The following is a 13,957-nucleotide window of genomic DNA, read 5'->3' on the forward strand; positions in this document are numbered from 1 at the left end:
GAAGTAATGCTCATTCTTAAAAGTTCAGAAACATTTTTTATTAGGTTATCCAGGGATGATTTAGCTATGGAAAAATAATAATAATTCATTGGAATCTAGTAATCAGCATGCCAGTTTATTTACTTATAGTGGTAGGTATAAATAGCATAATAAAGCTGGATTTTTCTGGCATTATTATGCCAAGACAAAATACATGTCAAGAGTAATTGAATAACACATGGAAATTAGGGAAGAAGAGAAGTGAGTGGTGTTAACAAACACCATGCTGTACTCCATGACTGTAGATGGTATTGCCTAATGCGTACCTTATCTAGTAAGTGTTTGTTCTTAGTCCTAGGAATAGTGAAAGGCAATATGACTGACCTGGGTTTTGCTGGTCCAGACATAAAAATTAAACTTAAAAGACAGTGGGTTAGGTTGTATACCAATATAAACAAAGAAGAGCAATTAAATTAAATTTGTATTTTGTTAAAAATCAAAGAGCAGAGGCAACGAATGCACAACTATACAATGATACTGTGAGGGAGAAACTAAGAAGGTGGCTAGGTGAGACAGGGCAAAAAAACACCTCCGTGAAAAACACTAGATAAAAACCAGAAAGTGACCCAGAATACTGGTTACAGCAATGTGCCAGCTGGACGAGGTCTGCTAGTACCACAGGGGCCGTATACTTGGTGAAACCGGGAGTCTGCATTCTGAAACGAGTGAGTAAGCTGGCTGGAAGACCCACAGCTGTGAGGCAGTGTGGGGAAGCCAGGGGCTGGCGTTTGGAGACTGACTGGTTGTTTTAAAAAAAAAAAAAAAAAAAAAAAAAGGAAAAACCCCAGGAGCAGCTGCAGTTGTAACAGTGGGAACCACGCAATAAACACAACAAGAGGGGGCTGGGCCGGCCTCTCAGTGTCTGGCCTGGAGGATAGCCCGCTGCAGATACCCTTGGGGCCGGGAGAACAGAGGGGAGAGCCAGAAGCAGAAAGAATCCCCACGGCTAGCAGCTGGCTCCCCGGAGGGCTGGACAAACTTCTGCCCGGGGTCGTGCCCACAGCCCAGAGCCCCGCCAGTTGTCCTGGAGCTGGGAAGGAGGAACTGTGCGAAGAGAGGGGATTGAGACGCCCCGTTCGGCCATCTTTGCATCAGGCTGAGAGCGCCACTGCACGGCCTGGTGGCCCGGGGCTTCCCTTGAGGGATGGCGCGCACTGGTGACGTAGCACGGCATTCCCTCGGCAGAGGTCCTGGAGGATCGCAGCTGGGAGGGGGGGCCCGATCGGAGAACCCAGGGACACTACGCCAAGTTAGGTAGTTTGTGGGACAGTGAGAGAGAGGGTCTGGGGCTGAACTGAAATGAAGGCTTAGACTCTTGCGGCGGCCTTGACCCTCTGGGTACCTGGGGGATTTGAATATTAAAGCTGCCCTTCCTCACTGGCCACCCGGACACACACCCCACATTCAGGGCGGACGGCTCCAGCAACACACCCAAACTGAGTTCTCCAACTGAACCCCACAAGAATTATTTCCCCACACACTGCAGGGACAAGGTTGACAACTGACTTGAGGGGTATAGGTGACTCACAGACGCCACCTGCTGGTTAGTTAGAGAAAGTGTACGCCACCAAACTGTGTTTCTGAAAAATTAGATTGGTATCTTTTTTTTTTACAACTTGAAAGAACCCTATCAAGCAAAGCAAATGCCAAGAGGCCAAAAACAACAGAAAATCTTAATGCATATGATAAAACCAGACAATATGGAGAATCCAATTCCAAACACCCAAATCTAAATATCAGAAGAGACACAGTACTTGGCACAATTAATCAAAGAACTACAATCGAGGAACGAAAACATGGCAAAGGACTTAAAGGACATCAAGAAGACCATGGCCCAGGATATAAGCGACATAAAGAAGACCCTAGAAGAGTATAAAGAAGACATTGCAAGAGTAAATAAAAAAATAGAAGATCTTACGGAAATAAAAGAAACTGTTGGACAATGATACTGTGAGCCATTCATTGTATACTTTGGACGGATTATATTATGTGTGAGTATATCTCAATAAAATTGCATTTAAAAAACCATTAAAAGTTTTAAGCACACACACAAAAAAGATAAAGTATGATTAGGTTCCTAAGTGAGTGCTCAAGTAAGAAGTTTGGTCAGTTTTCTTCAGATTAATAGCAGTTTTCCCATGATTTTAAGATGATATGTTCATTTACTCAAATACATTACTTTCTCGGGTGACTAAGGAACAAGGTTACATTTCTCAAAGCAAGTACAGGAAGAGTAGGGACTACAATAAGACTAACAAAAGATTAAAACTTACATAATACTCAATGTAGGTAAAAGTTGGGTAAAAAAGATGTTCCAGTATATTTCTGGTAAGAGTGCAATGTGTACATTTTTAAAGCCTGAAGGAGAATGTGGCACGAAGTATCAAGATCCTGAATAAGGTTCCTTGATTTGTCTTTTGACTCAAGAACTCCATGTCCGGGAACTTATTACAAGCAAATAATGAATAAAGTTGACAAATTTTATTTGCAGTTATGTTTACTCTTATTTATAAAGTTATTCAATTACTCTTTACAATTGAAGAAAATTAACCAAACTTCTTACTTGAGCACTCACTTAGGAACCTAATCATACTTTATCTTTTTTGTGTGTGTGCTTAAAACTTTTAATGGTTTTTTAATGGAAAAATTGAAATATTTGACATAGAATAATGAATGCATTAATCTCAGTTCATCAATGATATGATTTATTATTTCATATTAATGTAATTGTAAATCATTAAAAATATAGTTGATGGAATAAATGCTTGGAATATTAAAAAAGCCATAGATCAGAAATATAAGACATAAGTGGTGGTTCCAGAAAAAACCCTATTTGAACCAATAGATCTGTGGGAAAGATAGAGAAATGGTATACAAGTCATTGCATTAATTATTCTACTCTTCATTCACTGCAGTGTACTAGAAAGGCAGTATAGTGTATTAGTTAAGAGTCCTTAAGTGATGTGTTGGGATAGAATCTTAATTCTCTTTGCTTCATTTTTCTCATCTGTAAAATAGGGAAAATGGATCCTGCCTCATAAAGTTGTTGGGAAACTTAAGTGAGAGACTGCAAGTCAGCACATGTACATGCATGCCCATGTGTGTGTAATTTTTAAAATAGTACCTGGCAGATAATACAGTACTATATCAGTATTAACCATTACTATTGTTATCCAACAAATATTGGGTACTTACTACCTGTAGTCACTGTGCTGAAGATGGGAAGATCCTGCCTTAGAGGAATTCACGCATTAGTGAAGTTCAGGGCACTACTTCATCTTCTCTATTTTTATCCCAGTTATTTTTTTCCACATCTCTTACCTTATTCCCAGGGAAATACATTCACGGTTCACAGTTTGTTCTAAATCTTTAAATTTTCCTGATATTTAAAGAAATACTAAGGAAGTTGAATTGAAGTTTTGATGAAAATAAAGTATTTTAAAGTTATTTTAAATTTTGGTTCATAGATGTTTGATTGCTGCTGATGGGTGTGAGCAAGTTAGATATACTATACCGGAGACTTCTCCTCACAAAACTTTTTATCAGAGGATGGGGAAGGCCAGAGGACCTCAAAAGGTAAGCATTTTTTTTTTTTTTTTGGAATATTTGTTCTGAATTTGTTGTTTTAGTAAATATTTAAAGTTTTATTTGTTATAAAATCCTGCAAATTAAACATTAAACTACATAAAAAATTAGTTCCTTTTCCTTTTATCTTTTAAATTATTTCTCTTAAGTTGTAGCCTATATAATCATAAATTTAACTATTTTAAGAGTAATTCAAGGTTTTTAATTAAAGAACTTTCAGAAACATAAATTAGATTTTTAACTTCAATAATTATTTAAAATGGTGCAGCTGTGGTGGGAGACAATTTTGTGTTCTCTGAAACTGAGTACTGAAATACATATCTCACTATGATTAAAAGGGGAATATTAGATTGTATATATGAGCAGTTAAAATCTTTAAAAATATCTATGGAACTACACTATACAATGAGTGAAACCTAACTTAAATCATGTAATTTAATAATACAATTATAAAAATGTTCTATTCATTGACAATAACAAATGTTCAGTACCAATGCACGTATTCATGATGGGGTGTGGGAATTCTGCGTTTTATGCATGATTGTTCTGTCAACCCACAACTTCTCTAATTAACAAAAAAACAATCAAACAGTTATATAAGAAAAAAATGAAAAAAATTATTAAGCGAATTAGAATTGTGTGTACTTCAGGGGCTGAGTTTTCTTGAGTAAACTGCATTCGTAATGGTTATAAAACTGGGACATACTGTAGCTCATAAGTAAATCTGGACTTAAGATGAATTTTTAGGAGGGGGTGGGGCAAGATGGTGGAGTGGTGAGGTGCATGTTTTAGTTATTCTTCCAGGGTAGTAGGTAGAAAGCCAGGAACTGCGTGGACTGGAAACTGCAGAGCAATCTGACTTTGGGCATACTTCATACAACACCCATGAACACGTGAAACAGCTGAGATCAGTGAAACCTGTGAGTTTTCCTGGCCAGGGGACCCGCACCCCTCCCTGCCAGGCTCAGTCCCGTGGGAGGAGGGGCCATCAGCGCTGGAAACGAGGAGGGAGAACTGCAGTGGGAGCCCTTATCGGAAACTCATTTTACTGATCCAAACTCCAATCATAGATAGACTGAGACCAGACACCGGAGAATCCAGGAGCAGCCAGCCCAGTGGAGAGGAGATAGGGATAGCAAAAACAGCAAGAAAAACACAAAAATAAAAGCGGAGGCTTTTTGGAGTTCTGGTGAACATAGAACAGGGAAGGGCAGAGCTCAGGTAGAGTCAGGCGCATATGCAAATCCAGAAGATGAGTTTCTTTGTCTGAAAAACTGGTTTCTCTGCTCCCTGGAGTGTTCCTTAATGGCCCTAATTGCCTTGTCTCTTAGCATTTCAGTAACCCATTGGATCTGCAAGGAGGGCCTTTCCCATTTTTTTTTTTTTTTAATCTTTTTCTCTTTTTCTAAAACAATTACTCTAAGAAGCCCAACACAGAAAGCCTCAAAGACTTGCAATTTGTGCAAGTCAAGACAAGAGGAGAACTAAGAGAGCTCTGAGACACAAGGCAATAAGTCCAGTGGCTGAGAAAATTCACTAAACACCACAACTTCCCAAGAAAAGGGGGACGTCCCCTAACAGCCATCTCCCTAGTGGCAGGGAACACTCCTACCAGTTGCTGGCCCCACAGCCCAGAGCTGCCCCAGACAATCCAGTGTGTCGGGAAGTATTTTCAACAACACACGCACACACCACAAAATCAGGCATGGACATTAGCCTTCTCTGCACCCTCAGCTGGTTGTCCCATTCAGCCATCCTTTCAGCAGACTGGGAGCATCCCTATACAGCCCTGCAGCCCAGAACTGCCCTGAGGGGACGGCGCTCACCTGTGACATAGCACAGTCATCCCTCAACAGAGGACCTGGGGGTGCATGGCCTGGAAGAGGGACCAACTCGCAAGTCTCAGAGGCCATACACCAATACCAAGGACTTGTGGGTCAGCGGCAGAGACAAACTGTGGCAGGACTGAACTGAAGGATTAGACTATTGCAGCAGCTTTAAATCTCCAGGAACACCAGGGAGATTTGATTGTTAGAGCCGCCCCCCTTCCCTGACCGCCCAGACACATGCCCTATATACAGGGTGGGCAACACCAACTACACATGCAAGCTTGGTACACCAATTGGAACCCACAAGACTCACACCCCAATCACCACAAAGACAAAGCGGGGGAGAGCTGGCTTGAAGGGAATAGGTGGCTTGCGAACGCCACTTGCTGGTTAAAGAAAGTATACTCCATGAAGCTGTAGATCTGACAAATTAGAGATAAGAGTTTTAATCAGTCTACAAATCCTAAAAGAACCCTATCAAGTTAAGCAAATGCCAAGAGGCCAAAAACAACAGAAAATTTTAAAGCATTTGAAAAAACCAGATGATGTGGATAACCCAAGCCCAAGCACCCGAATCAAAAGATCAGAGGAGACACACTACTTGGAGCAATTAATCAAAGAAGTAAAGGTGAACAATGAGACCATGGCACAGGATATAAAGGACATGAAGAAGAGCATGGCACAGGATATACAGGACATCAAGAAGACCCTATAAGAGCATAAAGAAGAAATTGCAAGAGTAAATGAAAAAATAGATGATCTTAAGAAATTAAATAAACTATTTACCAAATTAAAAAGATTCTGGATACTCATAGTACAAGCCTAGAGAAAGCAGAACAATGACTCAGCGATCTCAAGGGCCACAGAACGGAAAATGAAAGAATAAAAGGAAGAATGGGGAAAAAAATCAAAAAAATCGAAATGGACCTCAGGGATAGGATAGATAATATAAAATGTCCAAATATAAGACTCATTGGTGTTCCAGAAGAGGAAGAAAAGGCTAAAGGTCTAGGAAGAGTATTCAAAGAAATTGCTGGGGAAAACTTCCCAAATCTTCTAAACACCATAAATACACAAATCATAAATGCTCAGCGAACTCCAAATAGAATAAATCCGAATAAACCCACTCCGAGACATATTCTAATCAGACTGTCAAATACTGAAGAGAAGGAGCAAGTTCTGAAAGCAGCAAGAGAAAAGCTATTCACCACATACAAAGGAAACGACATAAGACTAAGTAGTGACTACTCAGCAGCCGCCATGGAGGCAAGAAGGCAGTGGCATGACGTACTTAAAATTCTGAGAGAAAAATTTCCAACCAAGAATTCTTTGTCCAGCAAAGCTCTCCTTCAAATTTCAGGGAGAGCTTAAATTTTTCACAGACAAACAAATGCCGAGAGAATTTGCTAACAAAAGACCAGCCCTACTTGATATACTAAAGGGAGCCCTACTGACAGAGAAACAAAGAAAGGAGAGAGAGACTTGGAGAAAGGTTCAGTACTAAAGAGATTCAGTATGGGTACGTTAAAGGACATTAATAGAGACAGGGAAAAAATATATATGACAAACATGAACTAAAGGATAAGATGGCTGATTCAAGAAATGTCTTCACGATAATAACGTTGAATGTAAATGGATTAAACTCCCCAATTAAAAGATATAGATTCGCAGAATGGATCAAAAAAAAATGAACCATCAATATGTTGCATACAAGAGACTCATCTTAGACACAGGGACCCAAAGAAATTGAAAGTGAAAGGATGGAAAAAAATACTTCATGCAAGCTACAGCCAAAAGAAAGCAGGAGTAGCAATATTAATCTCAGATGAAATAGACTTTAAATGCAAGGATGTTATGAGAGACAAGGCCACTACATACTAATAAAAGGGGCAATTCAACAAGAAGTAACAATCATAAATGTTTATGTACCCAGTCACAGTGCCACAAAATACATGAGAAAAACACTGGCAAAACTAAAGGAAGCAATTCATGGTTCCACAATAATTGTGGGAGACTTCAGCACATCACTCTCTCCTGTAAGATCAACCAGACAGAAGACCAATAAGGAAATTGAAAACCTAAACAATCTGATAAATGAATTGGCTTTAACAGACATACATAGAACATTACATCCCAAATAACCAGGATCCACATACTTCTCTAGTGCTCACGGAACTTTCTCCAGAATAGATCATATTCTGGGACATAAAACAAGCCTCAATAAACTTAAAAAAATTGAAATTATTTAAAGCACATTTCTGACCACAGTGGAATACAATTAGAAGGCAACAACCGTCAGAGACTTAGAAATTTCACAAATACCTGGAGGTTAAACAAAACGCTCCTAAATAATCAGTGGGTTAAAGAAGAAATAGCAAGAGAAATTGCTAAATATATGGAGACAAATCAAAATGAGAACACAACATACCAAAACCTATAGGATGCAGCAAAAGCTATACTTAGGGGGAAATTTACAGCACTGAACGCATATATTAAAAAGGAAGAAAGAGACAAAATCAAAGAACTAATGGATCAACTGAGGAAGCTAGAAAATGAACAGCAAACCAATCCTAAACCAAGTAGAAGAAAAGAAGTAACAAGGATTAAAGCAGAAATAAATGACATAGACAAAGAAAAAATAGAATAAATAACACCAAAAGTTGGTTCTTTGAGAAGATCAACAAGATTGACAAGCCCCTAGCTAGACTGACAAAATCAAAAAGAGAGAAGACCCATATAAACAAAATAGTGAACGAGAAAGGTGACATTAGTGCAGATACCGAAGAAATTAAAAAAATTATAAGAGGATACTATGATCAACTGTATGCCAACAAACTGGATAATGTGGAGGCATTATAAGCTAGGCACAAAAAGAGAAATATTATATGCTACCACTAATGTGAACTAATGTGAACATTGAAAAATGTAAAAAAAAATCATTTATAATGTAGAATGTAGCAGAACTACTGATAGAGAACAATTAAGGAAGGGAGAACGAAAATCCAATAAGAACAGATAAGCTATTATGGGTAAATTTAACGTTCTAGGAATGCCTAGGAATGACTATGGTCTGTTAATTTCCGATGGGCATAGTAGGAACAAGTTTATAGAAATGTTGCTCTATTAGGTTACTTTCTTGGGGTAGAGTAGGAACATGTTGGAAGTAAAGTAGTTATCTTAGGTTAACTGTCTTTTTCTTACTCCCTTGTTATGGTCTGTTTGAAATGTTTTTTTAATTGTATGCTTTAAAAAAAATTTTTTTATAGTTGATTTAAAAAAAAAGTTAATTAAAAAAACGAAAAAATATGCAGCGCCCCCTTGAGGAGCTGGTGGAGAATGCAGGGGTATTGGGCTTCCCCACTTCAATGGTAGCTAATGTGCTCACAGACATAGGGGACTGGTGGTTTGATGGGCTGAGCCCTCTACCACAGGACTTGCCCTTGGGAAGACTGTTGCTGCAAAGTAGAGGCTAGGCCTCCCTATAACTGTGCCTAAGAGCCTCCTCCCGAATGCCTCTTTGTTGCTCAGATGTGGCCCTCTCTCTCTAGCTAAGCCAACTTGAGAGGTGAAATCACTGCCCTCCCCCCTATGTGGGATCAGACACTCAGGGGAGTTAATCTCCCTGGCAATGTGGAATATGACTCCTGGGGAGGAATCTAGACCAGGCATCGTGGGATGGAGAACATCTTGACCAAAAGGGGGATGTGAAAGGAAATGAAATAAGCTTCAGTGGCAGAGAGATTCCAAAAGGAGCCGAGAGGTCACTCTGGTGGGCACTCTTACGCACAATTTAGACAACCCTTTTTAGGTTCTAAAGAATTGGGGTAGCTGGTGGTAGATACCTGAAACTATCAAACTACAACCCAGAACCCATGAATCTCCAAGACAATTGTATAAAAATGTAGCTTATGAGGGGTGACAATGGGATTGGGAAAGCCATAAGGACCACACTCCACTTTGTCTAGTTTATGGATGGATGAGTAGAAAAATGGGGGCAGGAAACAAACAAACAAAGGCACCCAGTGTTCTTTTTTACTTTAATTTTTCTTTTTCACTTTAATTATTATTCTTGTTATTTTTGTGTGTGTGCTAATGAAGGTGTCAGGAATTGATTTTGGTGATGAATGCACAACTATGTAATGGTACTATGAGCAATCGAATGTACCCTTTGTTTTGTATGACTGCATGGTATGTGATTATATCTCAATAAAATGAATTTAAAAAAAAGGTGAATTTTTATTTGGTACCTTCAATTTTGAGTCATTTATCTGTTACTTTCTGAACAGTGTTGTTTCCAACATTTTTCTGCGGCAAAGTATCTAGGTTTAAAAACAATACAAGTCTACTGTTTCTCTTCAATGATTAAAATTAAATTTTACATGGTTTATGAATTAGATTTGCTAAATTTTATTGTTGTTCATCATTAGCTAATCTGCTTAAGTGGTATAAAAGGTGATTTTTTTTCCTCTTTCCTGTAACAGGCTGTTTGAATTTAGAAAGGTGATTGGAAATCGAGAAAGATGCCAGAATCTGGTTTCAAGTGATTATCCAGTATATATTGATAAGGTATTCAAAAAAAGAAATGCAATTATGGAAATTTTGGTGTGTGAACCCCAGGCCCCCAAGTGTCTTGAAGACTGCACACAGCAGTTTGCTTGACCTAGGATAGTTAATGTTTGACCTATTCTCCTTTTAAAATCAGGCCTAATCTATAACTACCTCCTCCCTGACACTCCCTGAGATACTATAATCCTCCCCTCCTCCTTGTTCATTACAATCAGTCCCTCCCTGCATTGCAAACTCTCATACCCATTGGAATGTGGAGCCCTTATAACCAGCTTATTCAGCACCCCACCCACGTACCCAAAGCGCGGAGTATCTTCACATTGAGCTCTGAACCTGCCTCTATTCAGAGCAGCTCCTGAATTCAGGGGGGCAATGAGGCTGACTTTCCCACCCTGTAGGTAAGCCCCCACAATAACAGCTCATGTCTCAGAATGTGTCTGGCGCTTTCTTTAGTCCTTTGGCTACAAAAGATCTCTTTGGCTGTGATATTTAGTTAAACATAAATATGTGGCAGAATAGATTGAATGTTTGAGTATAATAACAATAAACACTAAACATAAGTGCAGTTTGGATTTTAAAAATGCTATTTGTATTCTAATTGAATGTTTGTAACAACAGTATTCATATTGGGGAGCATGTAGGTAATACATGCCTCAGTTCAAGAAAATGTTTAGGACTGGTTCTTTCTATGCTTCATTTTGTACCTTTTAGGCTTAGGAAGAGTAAAGTAAGTATTCAACATTAAATTACACAAGAACTGTTAGGTATTAAAGAGGAGTATTCTGGTTGGAGAATCATTACCTAGGAGGAGTTATTAGCAAACAGTTGTTAAATAATACCAAGGAAATGTTATGGGATATAGACAATTGCTAAAAGAATGGTAGGTAGAAAATGCTATAAAATCAGAAAAGATGAGAGAATATATTTGAAATTGTTTTGTTTTTAAACAACCACATGTTTTTCTGTAAAATATTTCTAGGCTTATGTAATTAGATACTTTGAGATATTGTAGGGGGAAGATATACAAGTGGGTAGGCGTCATTCATATCTCTCACTACTTGTCAACCAAAATAACCTACTTTGATTTCTTTTATATAGTGGATAACTTTAGAAGATTTCATTTTTCAAAAGAATTCCACTACTATAAAGTTTTTAAAATAAAGTTTTAAAAATTGGAAACCTCCTCTATACCATATAAGTGTATCTTCTGTGTCTTCTAGGTTTAGCTTATTTCACCCTGATCTTTAAATTTTGCAAAGTATTTCTAGTTTCTATATACTTTTTGTTTATTAAAAAGTTATAGATTTAAATACACAAACATGTTTTTTTTAAAAAGCATACTATGCCAGTTTGAATGTATTATGTCCCCCAAAACGCCATTATCTTTGATGCAGTCTTGTGTGGGCAGACTTATTAGTGTTGACTAGATTGTAATTCTTTGAATGTTTCCATGGAGAAGTGCCCCACCCAACTGTAGGTGATAACTCTGATTAGATAATTTCCATGGAGGTGTGGTCCCGCCCATTCAGCATGGGCCTTGATTAGTTTTCTAGAGTACTATATAAACTCAGACAGAAGGAGCCAGCTTGCTACAGCCAGGAGGGACACTTTGAGCTCTGAACCCGCCGCTATTCAGAGCAGCTCCTGAATTCAGAGAGGAGCTGCAGCTTACAGAGAAATTTTGGAGACAGCCTTTGAAAGCAGACTTTTCCTCCTGAGAAGCTAATTGAGGACAGACGCCCCAAGAGCAGCTAAGAGTGACATTTTTGAGGAGCTGCAGCCTAGAGAGGAATATCCTGGAAGAAAGCTGTTTTGAAACCAGAACTCTGGAGCAGACACCAGTCACATGCCTTCCCAGCTAACAAGTTTTCCGGACACCATTGACCATCTTCCAGTGAAGGTATCCGATTGTTGACACCTTATCTTGGACGCTTTATGGCCTTAAGACTGTAACTTTGTAACCAAATAAACCCCCTTTATAAAAGCCAGTCCATTTCTGGTGTTTTGCAAAAAGGTAGCATTAGCAAACCGGAACACATACCAAGTAAAAATCAAAAGTCTTCTTTAATCTGTGCCACTTTAAACCAGCAAATTTGAATTCCCACCCTAGGGGAATTACTGTAAACATTTTGGAATGTGGTCTTACAGCCCCCTTTCCCCTCAATTTTTAAATTTGAGATATAATTCAAATACCATGAAATTCAGCCTTTTAAAGTGCACAAACCAGTTATTTTTAAAGCATATTTCCAAGGTGCACAACCATTACTACCATCTAATTTAACAATGTTTTCATCTCTTCCCCCAAAGAAACTTTACACCCATTAGCTATCACTCCTGATTTCCCTGTCCCTCTAGCCCCTGTCTCAACCACTAATCTACTTTCTGTCTCTATTAATGTGACTATTCTGGATATTTCATATAAATAGAATCATATAATATTTGTCCTTTAGTGTCTGGCTTCTTTCACTTAGCATAATGTTTTCAAGGTTCATACATGCTATAGCATATATCAGTTCTTCATTATGTTTTATGACTGAGTAATATTCCATTGTATTATATACCACATTTTGTTTATCCTTCAGCTGATGGACATTTGGGTTGTTTCTACTTTTGACTTAGGATTAATGCTGCTATGAACATTTATGTACAAGTGTTTTTTACAGACATATGTTTTCAGTTCTCTTGGGTGAATATCTAGGGGTGGAACTGCTGGGTATATGGTAACTGTGCTTAACTTTCTCACAAACTGCTAAACTGTTTTGCAAAGGGACTACACCATTTTACATTCCCACTAACAGTGTGTAAGGGTTCTAGTTTCTCCATATTCTCACCAAAACTTTTTTTTGTCTTAGACATCTAGTCAATGTGAGGTGGTACCTCTTTGTAGTTTTGATTTGCATTTCCTTAATGACTAATGATGTTGAGCATCTTTTCATATGTTTATTCATTGGCCATTTGTATATATTCTTTGGAGAAATGTCTGTTCACATCCTTTGCATGTTTTAAAATTGGGTTATTCATCTTTTTATTTTTTAATTATATCTTGATGTTTAAATCTATTATATATAATATGATAAGTGGCTGTAAAGTGTTTTTCTTAACAAATTGTCATCTATCCCAACATTATTTATTGAATCATTATCCCTTTCCACATTAATTTGTGCTGTCTACTTTATCAAATAATTTATTATTCTAAAATATACAAGAAGACATCAAAACTATTCTTAAGAGACATAAGAGGCATAAAAGTGACTAAAATGGAAATGTTTCTTAGATTAAAAATTGAATACTAAACAATGTTAAATCTCCTTAAGCATATTTTAAATGCAGTGTAATCCCAATTGAAATATTAAATTAAAACTTGATAAAAAGATGCTGAAATTATTTGGGGAAAATTCATGTGAGTAAAATCCGATAAGGAATAGTCTATAAAAGAAGAGTGATAAGGAAAGATTAGTTCAGCTACATATCCGTGGGTTTTATAAAGTTGCAGTTATTAACACCAATGATATTGGTGCAGAAATAAAAGACAGGCTAGTAAGACTAAATAAAGGATTGAAAATAACTTGCAGAAATTTAGTATGTGATAAAGGTAATTGTTCAGGTTTGCTAGAGCTGCCATTATGCAAAATACCAGAAATGGATTGGCTTTTACAAAGGAGGTTTATTTGGTTACAGATTTACAGTTCTAAGGCCATATATGTGTCCATACAAAGGCAGCAACAAAAGTATTCCTTCACTGAAGAATGCCCAATGGCGTCTGGAAACCTCTGTCAGCTAAGAAGGCATGTGGGTGGCGTCTGCTGTTCTTTGCTCATGGGTTGTATTCCAAAATGGCATTCTCTAAAATATCTCCGGGCTTGTCTCTCTTAACTTCTTCGGAGCAAACTCTGGGCTATCATCTCTTAGCTAAGCATCTCCAAAAGTCCTTCTGTCTG

The 13,957-nt window shown here is 38.0% G+C and overlaps 1 protein-coding gene across 7 annotated transcripts in view; it reads left to right on the plus strand.

Annotated features, from left to right (window-relative positions):
* Positions 1-13,957, plus strand: part of ABHD18 (abhydrolase domain containing 18) — a 99,720-nt gene that overhangs the window by 18,712 nt on the left and 67,051 nt on the right. For 6 of the 7 annotated variants that reach the window (XM_037830634.1, XM_037830633.1, XM_037830631.1 and 3 more), the window contains 2 exons: positions 3,507-3,615; positions 9,935-10,019. In XM_037830634.1, the coding sequence (XP_037686562.1) occupies positions 3,524-3,615; positions 9,935-10,019 (177 nt within the window). In that variant the 5' untranslated portion in view covers positions 3,507-3,523. The remainder of the gene's footprint in view (positions 1-3,506; positions 3,616-9,934; positions 10,020-13,957) is intronic. The other variant, XM_037830628.1, reaches the window with a different exon arrangement.

The sequence above is a fragment of the Choloepus didactylus genome, chromosome 3 (assembly GCF_015220235.1).
Source record: "Choloepus didactylus isolate mChoDid1 chromosome 3, mChoDid1.pri, whole genome shotgun sequence".
NCBI classification, from domain to species: Eukaryota; Metazoa; Chordata; class Mammalia; order Pilosa; family Megalonychidae; genus Choloepus; species Choloepus didactylus.